Here is a 14,602-nt window from a genome sequence, read left to right on the forward strand (position 1 = left end):
TATAGTCACGTCTAACTCAATCACAATATAAAACAAGCCCACACGTAATCGAAATCAACTGAATACAAACAAACTCATATCTTCGGGACATGCCCCGGTATATAGATACATATACATATATACTGGGAAACATCCACTAAATCTCAACTCAAACTGTGACTCCCGCCAGAAGTACCATCTCCGGTCTCCTGATAACCTTGAGTACCTGTCATTTTCAACATACAAAGACAACAACAGCCCCCTCTGGGGTGAGCAAAGCTCAGTCTGAAGCAACCACAATATATACCACAGATATCTAAACAATGATATATGATATGCAATGCATGTATGTCGTGGAGGTATCAGGTCAAATTCCCATCCACTGAGCACATGTCAAAATAAATCGAATCCCTATCAAATCAATGCTCGAGCTGGCACACGGCCTCAATCAGGGACACTCGTATGATAGCGTCGACAAAGCGCCATGAAATCCCAAATCTCAATCAATCATCGGGGCCACTAATGTCTATGCTTTAAGGGCCACATAATGCCAAACATAGCATTGTGTTCACAAACCCCAGAATCAAATCCAATCATATCAGGATATCCAAGGATCATAGCTCAACGTGTATGTCATGTATGCCACATCAAATCAATAAATAAGGCATATAGACATGTATTCTCATTCCAATCCATCAAATCAATCCAACATATATCATATGATGCACATACCTGTCGTACGTTACTCGGTCGCAACATACCTCAATTCTTCGTTTCCAGTTGATGTAGCTTTAGATTTCAGTATAAATATCTATCTACATCAATAACATATTCATTTCAATTAATAAAATCATTCAAAATCACAATATAAGTTTCAAATATCTTTCGAAACTTCAAAAATTCATATCAAATCAAAATCATAACATAATTCAATTTCGACTTCAAATATGAGTTTCTTGTTGGTTATTATATCGCATATATGGTTCTCGACTTCAAATACATGCTATTACAGTACTTCAATAATTAAAGGTGCTGAAACTAGAAGAAAATTACCTCAAAAGGAAGCTCTCGACGGGAGGATTCCAAATATATATTTTGTTCCAAGTTCTGATAGCGTTTCGAGGTGGATTGAAGCGATAATATTTTATTTCCTTATGTTTCCTTCGAAATGTCAGAGGAAGAAGGAAAGAATTATCGTTAACTTCATTCTTATCAGCTTAAATATTGTAAAATTCGAGGGACTCCCGCCCGGGCGAACCTAAATTCGCGCTCGGGCGCGCCTGGTTCTGCCCCCGCGCTCGGGCGCGCCTGGTTTTGCGCCTTAGCGCGACTTGTTCTGCCCGAAACGATATCTTAAGTTTCGAATTAGCAAAAATGGTCAACATGAAAGTTGTAGAGATATGTCTTGGCTTTCATTTGCCATGGACTTCACTCTATTTGGATATCGGATGCGAGATTTATGCTCATTCTCCCAAAATGTGTCAGTGCAGAAATTGCAACGCACACGATACACTTCGGGATGCTTTTTCTCCTCTTTCCAAATGGATTTGGACAAAACTAAAGACATGAAAGTTTTAATACAATGTATTATCTTTCCAACGAAATTGGCCTCACTTCATTTGGACTAATATTCAGTTAATTATGCTAAAAACTGTAACATGTGTAACTTTTCTGTCGCGGTTCAGCACACGTTTCCAACACAAATCAATTTCTAATATAATATTTCATTATCACAACCTATTTTCTCACTTTCATTGTCATGATATACATTATATACATAATGACATGACAATTTCATGAAGTATCGATACTCAACATAGGATTTACGATAATACGATGCACGTTCCCTACACATAGCTTCCCGTTGAGCTAATCTCCGAGCTTCGGAGCTACTTCCTCAAGTTAGGTTAGCTGAAAATTTAAGTTCATATTAAAGTTTTAAAGTCAAAATGAATGCTTTGAGCTTAGTTTCGAGTTATTGTTTCTTACATGATTTGTTTCGAAAATTCCGGGTTCTCACAACATCTCTCATCATAATAATCATATACGTATACTTTACTTAAATTGAATTCAGTTCATTAGTTGTGATTTTCGTATCAGCTCTATTTGATGTATCCATCTACATATAACTCTGGTACACGGCGACGGGGACATCAGCGACATTATTACTCATCCACTGAGCCTTTGCCTTACATCATCATCGTATACATTTATCATAAGTCACAACCAACTTCCATCCTTCAAGAATATTGTCATTTTCATCACTTATCAAAATCATGCATATACGAAATTTACCCTTCAAACCAAACATGCAACATATTTTTCATAATTTCATAAAAAGTCATATACGTCATATATAAACATTTAAAAACATGCTAAATTTGTGATAAGGACGCTGTCAGAACTAAAAACTCGACCTAGGTACAAAATGACCATTTTGCCCCTGGAAACCGTAAATGACCATTTTACCCCTAGGCCTCAAAATTTCGACCCGAAGCCAACCGAACTCCTTAAAACACCTAAAAATATAATAATAAACGTTTCTCAGATGTAAACTCGAGCTCGTTACGAAAATTATATGATTCATTTTAAAACTTGGACCGGGGTCTCGGTTTTAACCCGAATCAACCCGAAACTTAACCAAAATTTTCCCAAAAACTATGACTTTAACCTACACCACCAACCCCTAAACCACTCTTTTCAGACCCATTATGAACTACTAATCATGCTTGGAAGCTGCTGGAAAATTCCATTACGTTGAAACCTACAAACCTAACGCGCCAACCCACTAACCTTCGACTCTAGCCTACTCTAAGCTAGACCAGCTTCGAACCAGCGTACCCTAGGACCAATCTCGGACAGAGAGTGCCCTACTGGACCAACCTTAGCCATGCCTACAGCTCCATATGCTTGGCCTTCCGTGAGGTACCCGAAACAAGCCCCACAACCCGATTCTCCCTAACACACGCACCACAACCGACTCCTAAGCTGTGACCAGCCACGGTTGAGCCATCATGGACCACGTCTCTGTAAGGTCCAAAATTAAAACGATATAATCCAACTGCATGCAAATCTAGGAAAAATGAAAAATAGATAATTAAACTATTTTAATTGCTTAAATTAATTATGTTTGATATGTTTAGATGATTTTAAAGTAGTTTTCTACTTGTATGCTTAAAACTGTACTTTTAAAGGTCATTCGAGATATGATCGAGGAACGGAGACCGATGGCTGAAAAATGGAAAATATTTTTATTAATAGTTCTTTTTAATTATTTATAAAAATATAATATTTACATCATTATCATTTAAAAACATCATTTAACGTGCTTTATGATTCTTCGGGACACTGTTAGACTTTTCGAACTACTCGGGACGTAAAATAACTGTTTTACACCAGGACTCTAATTTCCCGATTTTGAATTTTTCTTACTTTTCTTGACTCGAGCCTATCCATATAAGCTTATATTTGACTTCTGATATTTTTCTTAGACGTAAACCCGAGTCATTCGATTTAATGACTTAGTAACTAAACCGTGAAGCGTTTTAAACTCGAATAACTTCAAAACCTAATATTTTCATTCCAAATTTTAAACAAACTATTCATCCCTAAACTACCCATGTGTGCCACGATCCAACTCCCGTGGACCATGGTTCAAACCACTTTTCCTATCTAAACCATAGCCGAGCCCTTTTCTTGGCAAACCAAGCAGACGCGCCTATAACCCCGAACCACCATCGGACCACCCTGAACCACGGCAGTCCAGACATGATCCTACCCTTCCTAGACCTCGCTGACCCACCCGAACCAGCCCTAAGCTCGCCCTAAGCCGCGCGGTTCCCCTCTTCTTTCCCTCATGCGTGCTTCGAACTCCTCTCCTCACAAGACCTGTCCAGGCCTTAGCACGCTGACCAGACCCAAGACATACTCCCTAGGACCCTTTTAGAACCCCTTGCACCAGCCTTCCAGCCGTGGCCTCTCCTCCCTTTCCCTTTCAAGCATGCGCACGCCTCCTTTTCCTAGGGCATCGCGGCTGCGCCCACAGCGAGCCAGCCCTTTGCTAGCCACTCTAGGTCTTTCCTGTCCATCTCGTTTTGGTCTGCACAGGGCCCTGACCAAGCCCTAGTCAGCCTCTGGTGCGCCGCTTCTCCTAGCCAAGACCAACGTCAAACCGCCCATGCAAAACCATAGCTTCTACCCATTTTCCACGCACAGTTCCAGCCTATGTCTTTCGATTAGACGACCCTTTTTCCTAGTCCTTTTACATCTCCCAATGGTGGCATTCTCCTTAGAACTCATAACACAATTCACATCGCATCTCAAAAACACATAAAACGTCAAAACTTTGAAAATTATCATCTAAATGTTAAATTATTTGAAAGATAAAATTTTCATGCTTTAAAAAAATAAACACGCATATTATGATTTGAATGGTGCAAAAATAAAGTTTAGAAACATGCATTTGCGTTTAGAACGCTCAAAAATCCGATCGTTGGCGTGGGTTGCGAAGGAGACCGAAGGGGCGATGAATGACCTTGAAATTTGCTCTCAATTTTTCGAAAACTGTTTGTGTGTTGTGTGTGTATGTCGGCTGCTAAGAGTCTAAGAACCCTAGTTTTTGTTCTTATGATTTTCGAAAATCATGTTTAAGTAGGTTATGGTTTTAGGGTTTGGTAAAATTAGGCCCATCAATCCTAGTTAAATTATGCTCATTAAGGTCCATTTAATTGTAGAATAAAAGTGTAAAAAAATCATTTTCAAAAATAATAACTTTCAGGCTTTTAAAAGTCCTTCGTTTGACTAAAACCGGCTTCTCAGATTAAATGGGACTCAATTCGCGAAATAATTTGGACTCCCGCATTTTTAGAAAAGTTTAATCATATTATTGAGCCTTAAAAATATTTATCCAAAAATATTTTCATCTTGCTTTTCACCGGTCTCCTTTCCCTGATCTAATGTCGAATATCTAGACAAAATCCTTAATTTCATGAAATCATGCAATTTAAACATTTAAGCACGTAAAATATATCATTTAAACATTTAAAATCAATAAAATAAAATAAATAAGCAATTTAAATAATTTTCTTGCATGCAGTCTACGAGGACTGATTTTTTAACGTTAATGAGCATATTTGAAACACTGACCGACCGTATCTCTGTTACCGATCTCCGGTTTTTGAAAGTAAGAAAAGTTTCGAAAAGCTCTCGTCAAAGGCTATCCATTGATACCACTTTAGCTAAGAAAAAATGCGACTTTGGAATGACCCATTGTCCCCTGCTCGTGCAATTTCTCTTCTTTGTCTCCAATTTCGTGTTCTTTTGGAGCTTGGGTAATTTGGTTCTAGTCATTATTCAAAACATGTGGTTCACTTCAATGTATACCCAAATTCTAGGGTTTCAAATTTATGCGTTTAAGTACAACTTTTTGGTTCAATGAATAATGTATATTGTATTATTAAGCTCCTTGTATATAAGTGTCAAAATAAATTTTTTCCATGTCAAGCAGAGCTTGGGAGGTCGTTTCTTACCAACCTAGCGCGAGCCTTGCTATTCTACAGGTGCTGAAATAGTTAAGGGGCGCTGGGGCAATCATATTTAACTGCCCTACCAAGCCTTTTTATGCCCAAAACATTCAATTTAATACCAATTTGCGAAGGTGCTCAGCATAAAAATTGTAACACCGTGTCTTGGATTTCATATGCAATTTTTCTTACTCAATTTAATGATCTGATAAAAAAGTTATGATCATTCTACCAAAATATGTCAGTACAGTTTGGTCCATTATGACATATAGATTTGGAAAAAAATCCAAATATAAAATTTGTCTTCTTATATTTTAGCTTTTTGATTAAAGTGGTTTCATATCATTTAGATCAATATCCAAATTATTATACTAAAACCCGTAATCACTATCATATTTTTCTTATCATTTCCTTCCATTCAATCATCCATTCACATCAACTCATGCATTGTTTCCATATTTACAACTTCCTTTAACCATTTCCTCATCAATACCTCATATTCATATTCATAGTTAGGATCGGTTAATATAGATAAAGTGTTTAGAAGGAGGGTTGAATAGACACTTAGGCTTTTTGAACTCTTTTTCGAATGTGAATCAGATCTTTGAGGAATTGATCCTGAAATCTTGTATGAAAATATCGATCAGTTAACTAAAATATTGCGGAAATAAACTGAAAGATAAATTTGAATATTTTGGTTAGGGTACTGTGATAACTGAATGTACAAGAAAATTGAACACATGGATTTTTATGGACGTTCAGAGACTTCAAATTCTCCTACGTTACCCTTTCTATCTCAAAGATAGGTATCACTAAAAGACTTTGATTGATTACAATATAATGTAATAACTCACTTTAGTTTGGACTTAAATACTGCCAAACTGAAAATCTTAGCTTTTCTTACACTTATCAGTTTATAACTGAATCGTTCAAATGAGTAGCATGATTGCTACAAATAGATCATTGAAGTGTGAGCTTTTAATTTGCGCTTTGCAAACTGATTATAAACTTGAAAGTAAATCACAACTGATTCGATAACTGATTGTTCTTTTTATGATTGTTGTTCGTAAAATGTTGCCGTTATCGTTAACCTCTTCCACAACTGAACTCTACAACTATATATGGTCTTTGATTCCAACGGTCACACTGAATGTATTTAATGAATAATTTACGTTGAATCGCCTATAATTCCATGTAGACAACTTTTTGTGACAATGATATGATGTATCAGACTGTTATGCTTTGTATGTTCTACTTAGGTACGGAGTGTCAGTTTTTCTGCTAAGATTCAAAATTGTAACTGATGAAGTGGCCAACTGATCAGGAGTCAAACTGGTCAACTGGTCAGTTCAGATGGTTTAAACCATTTATAACTGATTTCCTTTCAGTTTGAATGCTCTTATAATTTCAGTTCCAGTTTTCAGTTATGCCGTACCAGTTTACAATAAGTTCTGCTCTTAAGTTCCTGTATTAGCAGTTTGTCAGTCTTCGATTCATCAGTTTGAGACTATAAAGATTTTTGAGAACATTAGTTTATTTAATTAAGTTCTACTTGGTCCTTTTCAGTCTGATAGGTCTTTTCAGTTCTGAGATCAATTAAGTGATTTCAATTCAGTTACTGTTCAGTTCGGGTCTTCAGTTCGGTTACTGATTTGTTTGCAAAACTCCGAAACTTATAATTTCAACATCATATTCAATGTCAATCATATACATGTTAGTCTCTCTTTCCTCAAATAAATGCTCATAATAGCTACATATTCAATTCCAGTATCACCATAACAACATATACATGTTTGTATTCTTTAAACTCAATCGTCATGACCTCATATAACATATATAACACATATTTTCTTATTTGGTTTCTTTAATTCTTGTTCATGGTCCATATTATCAAAACATAACTCACATTATGGAATAAAGGTAATTCATTTTGATAATATATGTCGAATATTTATTGATTCGTATTTATAAAAGTTAAGCAACAAAAAAATGTATCATGGGTATAGGAACGACTGGGCATTACAAATATTGTCTCTCAATCAATCAACTCATTGGAAATCAAGCACTTTGCTCACACAATGGCATTCTACAAATTCAAAGACAAAAATTCAGATGTATTTGAAATCTAATGGGATGCAATATCACACACTTTCTATTGATCAGGTCAAAATGAAATATCAAGCTATAAACATTAATGTTGAACTATCATGATAGATGATCCAACTAAAGAATCATATGGATCAACAAATGGATCAAATTTAAAAGACCCTTGGCAGTTAGTTGCAAGAAATCGGCAGTCAATTGCAAGAAATCCTTGAATACCTGTAGCATGGTGATGTCCAAAAAAGGGAAGTTTTGGACTATAAAAAGATTGATGGGTAGAAAAGGCAGGTTGAGAGAGAAAAATAAGAAACTTCTAAAAGAATTTATGAAAGAAAAAACAAGAAAAAAGCTGGAAAAAAGAAAAAATTCGGAAGCAGTGGTGGCAGTGGCAGCTCAAGTTCAACTTTCCGCATTTACATTTTTCGATCTTTTGTTATCGACTAACCAAATAAATTTTTCTCTTCCCAAACTTTGCTCCTCTGCTAGGCGATGTCTTAGCAGGAAAATAAAAACTCAACATCTCCACCCTCCAACTCCTCTGCTAGGTGACACCTTAGCAGGAAAAATAAATTTAATTCTCCTCATCCACTCTTCTCCTCTGCTAGGCGATGCCTTAGCAGGAAAATAACATTTTTCTCCTCCCAAACTCTGCTCCTCTGCTAGGTGATGCCTTAGCAGGAAAATAAAAATTCACTACCCCCACCCTCTAGCTCCTCTGCTAAGCCGGGTCTTAGCAGGAAAATAAAATTCAACTCCTCCATCTAACTCCTCTGCTAGGTGATACCTTAGCAGGAAAATTTAAATTCAACACCTCCACCCTCTAACTCCTCTGCTAGGCCGGGCCCTAGCAGGAAAATAAAATTCAACTCCTCCATCTAACTCCTCTGCTAGGTGATACCTTAGCAAGAAAATAAAATCAACACCTCCACCCTCTAACTCCTCTGCTAAGCCGGGTCTTAGCAGGAAAATAAAATCAACACCCCCATCCTCTAACTCCTCTGCTAGGCGATGCCTTAGCAGGAAAATAAAATTCAACGCGCCCACTCTCTAACTCCTCTGCTAGGCGATGCCTTAGCAGGAAAATAAAATCAACACCTCCACCCTCTAACTCCTCTGCTAAGCCGGGCCTTAGCAGGAAAAATCAAACTCTCACCTCATCATCTCATAACTCCTCTGCTAAGCCAGGTCTTAGCAGGAAAATAAAATCAACACCTACACCCTTTAACTCCTCTGCTAAGCCAGCTAAGCCGGGCCTTAGCAGGAAATTAAAATTCAACACCTCCACCCTCTAACTCCTCTGCTAAGTGATACCTTAGCAGGAAAATAAAATTCAACACCTCCACCCTAACTCTGCTCCTCTGCTAGGCGATGCCTTAGCAGGAAAATAAAGATTCAACCTCGTCATCCTCTAACTCCTCTGCCAGGCGATGCCTTAGCAGGAAAATAAAATCAACACCTCCGCCCTCTAACTCCTCTGCTAGGAGATACCTTAGCAGGAAAATAAAAATTCTTCTCTTCAACTCTGCTCCTCTCATCGCCGACTCTGCTCATCTTCTAGGCGATGCCTTAGCAGGAAAATAAATATTCTCGACCTCACCCTCTACTCCTCTGCTAGGCGATGCCTTAACAGGAAAAATTTAGCTTTTCTCCCCCCCACTCTTCTCCTCTACTAGGTGCAGCCTAAGTAGGTAAAATAAAATTCATATAATCCTCATAATACAAGAACAACCACGAACTTAATATAAGAACTTGGCTTTATTAAATATCAACTGATAACGTAAGACAAATTCAGGAACGAAATACATCAAAAATGAAGTATAATATTCTCTAAGGTGGTAAGCGTTCTCATGACTCTTTAGAGCCTTACCCAGCGCATTCTTAAACTTTCCTCTCTGCTCCTCTTGTACCTCCACAAGACAAAGTTACCCACGTAGAAGCTTCTCCGAATGACTCTACAACTGCAAGACTGAGCTCAAGCTTCCATGCGAATGCTCGTGACTTCTCGTTTCTTCTTCCGTCATGATTCTTTCATAACAACGACGTGCGACTTTTTGGTCCCCGCACAGGACTCCAACTCCTTTTCCCACATGAAACTTAAGCTTCTGATGATAACTGGAAGCTACTGCTCTAAAATCCTTCAGGGCTGGTCGTCCTAGAATTCCATTATACGCTGACGGGGTATCTACTACAGTGAAGGCTATCATCTTTGTAACCCGCCGAGAATCAGTCCCCAAGGATAGGGGAAGAACAATCTGACCCAAAGGCAAGATGACGTGTTCTGCAAACCCATACAGCGGGGTGGATACCGGCTCAAACTCAAATCCTCTCATCTTCATTTGATCTAACGTGCTCTTGAACAAGACGTTCACGGAGCTTCCATTATCAATAAATATTTCCGCCACATCATAATTGGCAATGGTGGTCGTTACCACCAAGGCATCGTTATGTGGAGTCACAACGCCTCGGAGGTCTTCCGGCCCAAAGCTGATGACGGGGTCTTGTGGTAAGTCTGCACCCCTAGATATCTCAAAGTTCTCCAACCTTCTCCCATGTGCCTTCTGAGCTCGCCCAGAGTCTCCATCAGTAGCACCCCCCGAGATCATATGAATCATTCCTCTCGTAGGGTGGTTATCCTCATTCATTCCCCTCTTCGGTTCGACGAGCTCCTGAGGGACATCTTGACATCGACCTTCCCCTCTCTGCTCCCCGATCCTCTGATTTATCCATGGAGGGCCTGGACCACGTCTAGGGGGCGAGCGAGACCTTTGTCGACTCCTTAATGAGGATCCTTCTTGTCTATCCCTTGAAGACAATCTAGCACTGTACCCAACCCTTCGCGACTTCTCCCACCTCCTCGCGGGCTCCCTCACCTCCATCACCTCGTCCCGACTCCTATCTAGGGGAACATGGGATGAGAATTGTCTTTTACTACTAGTTCTGTCTTCCTCTCTTTCCCCCGCACCCCTCTTCCTTCCTCCTTTCTCCGCTCCCTCAACTCTACTTCCTCCGGGCCGGCTCTCCATCCTTCTGTACCGTTGGGCATCTTCCAAGTTTACATATTTCTCAGCTTGAGCCAACAGATCATCATAGCTCAACGGAGGCTTCTTGACCAGCGACTTGAAAAACTCCCCTCCCCTCAGTCCTTTTGTAAAGGCACTTATCATGATGTCAGGGGTAGCCGCTGGTATTTCCAGCGCTGCATTGTTGAAACGCTGGACAAATTCTCGCAAAGTTTCATTCTCTTGCTGTTTCATCACGAACAGGCTCAAATAATTTTTCTGGTGCCTCTTGCTGCTAGCAAATCGGTGCAAGAAGGCAGCTGAGAAGTCCTCAAAAGAACGTATAGAGCTGGGCTGCAAAGTGTTAAACCACTGCTGGGCTGACCTCACCAACGTGCCCAGAAACACCTTGCACCTGACTCCATCCGAATATTGGTGCAACAGAGCCGCATTCTCAAACCTCCCCAAGTGTTCCTCGGGGTCAGTATGTCCATCGTACTCTCCCACATTCGACTGTCGAAAATTCGGAGGAAGCCCTTCTTCTAAAATGGTTAGTGAAAAGGGACTTCCTCTCTTGGGCCGGCGCTCTGCTTCCCACCTGTTTTCTCAAGCATCCGTATTTCCTTTCACATCTCTCCAATCTCTGCATTCCCTTCGCTTGGGAGGGGCTGGGTCTCTTCAATTCTACTCTGCTGGCCCTCAACATTTTCCTCTCGCTCCTGGCGAGTGGCCTGCTCTTCAATGAACACAGATTCTTGGTTCCTACTCATAGCCTCATCAACTGTCCGAGTGATAAATTGACCCAACTGCTCCAGGGTCAAGTTCCCCACATTTTCATTAGGACGGGGTTGCTCGACCCTGATCTCTTGACGAGGTTGTTCAGTTCTTGTCTCCTGATGGGGTTGTTCCTGCCTCGCCTCAGCATGAGACTGTTCGGGTCCCCTCTGAGGACGCGATGACGCTGAGTTAACTCTTCTACTCCCTTGCCTCCCTACCATCTCTACGTCTCAACTCAGATATTACCACAGACGGCGCCAAGTGATACTCACGGAAAATTTAGGGTCCGATCCACGCAAGCGTCACTAATCCAGACACGGGCTTCAAAATTACCATGGGCCTGAAATCACAAATAAGACCGTTAGGAGGGGGCCAGGAGGGTAGTCCCGACGTAGCCCCTCCGACGCTCAAGTCAGAGACTGAGGATATATGGGGGGAGCAGCTAAGGGCGCTGCTGAAAACAATATAGTGAATCCAATAATCATACGCTCCAACCTGGTATTTATAGGAGAACACCTGGGCTTGTCATGGGCCATTCACCTGTGGGCCTTAATGATGGGCCGGATCTTGATGGGTTCATCTCTGGATATCAGAATCCTTTTATGACAAAAATAGTATCCAAAAATTCTAAGAATTTGATACCACAGATCGAAAGAATTTTTTAGTCCAAAACGCTTAGTGATCATTGATGTTCCACAGAACTGAAGATCTTATCGTTTGACGACTTATTATCAAATTACGTTACACATAAATAATTTACAATTGTTTAAATATTAAATACATATTCAAAACTCTCATTCAGTGAACAGTTTAATAAAACTTTAAATTTTTATTATTTTAATGATTCTTTGGATCAACATTCCATAATTAAAATATTATCAATAAGTTTAACTAATTATATTTTAAATCAATGATTTTTATGGTTCCAATTTATATGAGAATGGGTCACATGATTCATTTTGCTTAAAATGAACAATAATAAATGTTATAGCTCAAAATAAATAAATAATTTGATGAAATTGTTACACAAAAAATCCAAAATAGTTACATGATTGAGTGACCTACTTTAAAAAAACACAACAAATTCATAGAGAATTTGTCCATTATTGACTCGTTTTATCCAAAAATTGATTGTTTTAAAAGAATCGAGAAAAGAACCTCATTATCTGACATATTACCAAATTAAGTACACCAAATAAAAATAAAACACACAAAATATATATATAATTAAAAACTAGGGCGATATTTTAATTAAACCAACAGAAAATAACACAACGTTTTAGTTAAATTTAAGGATTTTTGTCTATATCGCAAAATTTTCAGACATGGTAACAAATATTAAGGTTCAGTTTAGAACATAAATATTAAATTTGAATTAATTCAATGATGCTTGGATCCACATTCCAAGATTAAAATATTATCTAAAGGCTTATTTAATAATAAAAAAATAGTAAAAAAAAAAAAAAAAAAACTAATTATAAAAACTCCTACGTACCAATTGATTTTTTAATGTTTACTAATTATTTCTGTCTATAAATTGGAGCTATAGCTTGGTTCCCCTGCTGTAAAGAAAAAATCGAAAAATGGCGATTTGGGTTTCGTTTCACAAACTCTGCACATTAATGTTGATGGCTGTATCAGTGATATCCACAACTGTTTCATCTGAAACGACCTACATAGTGCACATGGATTCACAAGTAAAACCTGCACCATTTTCAGCGTAGAGAGTGGGACATCAATGGCTTCCCCTCATGTAGCGGGAGTGGCAGCTTTGCTTAAGGGAGCCAACCCAGACTGGAGTCCCGCCGTGATAAGATCTGCGATCATGACAACTGCCAAGCTGTTCGACAATTTACAGAATCCCATTCAAGAATGGGGAACCAACCAAACTGCGTCTCCTTTGGCGATGGGGGCAGGGCTTGTTGATCCCAACCAAGCATTAGACCCAGGCCTTGTGTACGACTTGGATGCCCAGGATTATGTGAATTTTTTGTGTGGCCTAAATCTGAGCATGCATGAGCTTCATGCAATCACAAGGTCTTCACATTACGCCTGCCCCCCAAATCCTACACTTGAGCTCAACTACCCGTCCTTCATTGCATATTTCAACTGCAGTGGCACGAAGTCGGTCGAGTTTTGGAGGACTCTGACGAACTTGGGTAGCTTCATGTCCCGCTACGTGGCCAAAGTAGATGCGATGCAGGGATTCCATGTTAGTGTAGATCAAGATACACTTGTTTTCAAGGGCAAGAATGATAAAAAAAGCTACAAACTGATTGTGGAAGGGCCCTGTCTGAATGAGGGTACTGTTATTCATGGGCATCTGAAGTGGGTTGAAGTGAATGGAAAACATACTGTAACAAGTCCAATTGCAGTTCTGAATTTAAGTAATGGATAGGTTATATGTTTGATTGAGAGTGTTTGAAAGAGATTTGTGCACCACAAGAATATAATCTATGAGATGTTTACTGTCTTCGCTTATGTTTACTGCAGAAGGCCCTGTAACTTCTTGCTTGAAAATTTGCGGAAAATTAAAAATTTTCTTTTTTAAAAGAACTTAAATGGCCTCGTTCATAAAATCACTGGTGAATCAAGTTCAATATTTCAAAATATTGCAGCGGAAGAAAATAAAGTTTGTCAAAAATCACAATTTAAAAATATCCAACGACTGATAAAATGTTTGCGGAATAAAACAACAACTGCTGCTCTGAGGTCCTCGGGTGCCACTACTGCCGACCCAAGCTGGCTCACTGATCCCCGCCCTCGGCCCTGGCCTCATCAGTACCTACAACAATCAAGTCTAGTGAGCCTAAAGACTCAGCATGCATATATCGCAGGTAACGAGTAAAAATCTGAATTTAAAATATGCATGAGATAACATATCCTGTCTTGAGGCATGCTGAAAATAATCTGTACTGAGCAATTATAATACGTGCATAACTGAACTGAAAATCACTGTAAAAATATTTGCTCCTTGGAGCCTGTACTGAAATAACTGGTAAAATTTTCTGTTGAGATTATGTTTTACGCCTGTGGCCCCTGCACTAAGCTGAACTGATCGGTAACTGGCTACCGAGGAGGCTGAAACTGAACTTAGCTGGCCGGTCACTGGCGACCGGGTGGTACCATACTGAACTGATCGGTCACTGGCGACCGTATAAAATAACACTCCCACATAGTGAATGAACCACAAGCCATATCGCATAAATCTCAAAAATAATC

At 39.2% G+C, this 14,602-nt stretch overlaps 1 protein-coding gene across 1 annotated transcript; it reads left to right on the forward strand.

The window, feature by feature from the left end:
- Window positions 1-13,118: 13,118 nt before the first annotated feature.
- On the forward strand, window positions 13,119-13,778 carry LOC142535331 (subtilisin-like protease SBT3). Its single transcript, XM_075641751.1, has one exon. The coding sequence runs from the start codon at window positions 13,119-13,121 to the stop codon at window positions 13,776-13,778; it is 660 nt and encodes a 219-aa protein (XP_075497866.1).
- The last annotated feature ends 824 nt before the right edge of the window (window positions 13,779-14,602 follow it).

Source organism: Primulina tabacum, unplaced genomic scaffold, assembly GCF_025594145.1.
Source record: "Primulina tabacum isolate GXHZ01 unplaced genomic scaffold, ASM2559414v2 Contig941, whole genome shotgun sequence".
Classification (NCBI taxonomy): domain Eukaryota; kingdom Viridiplantae; phylum Streptophyta; class Magnoliopsida; order Lamiales; family Gesneriaceae; genus Primulina; species Primulina tabacum.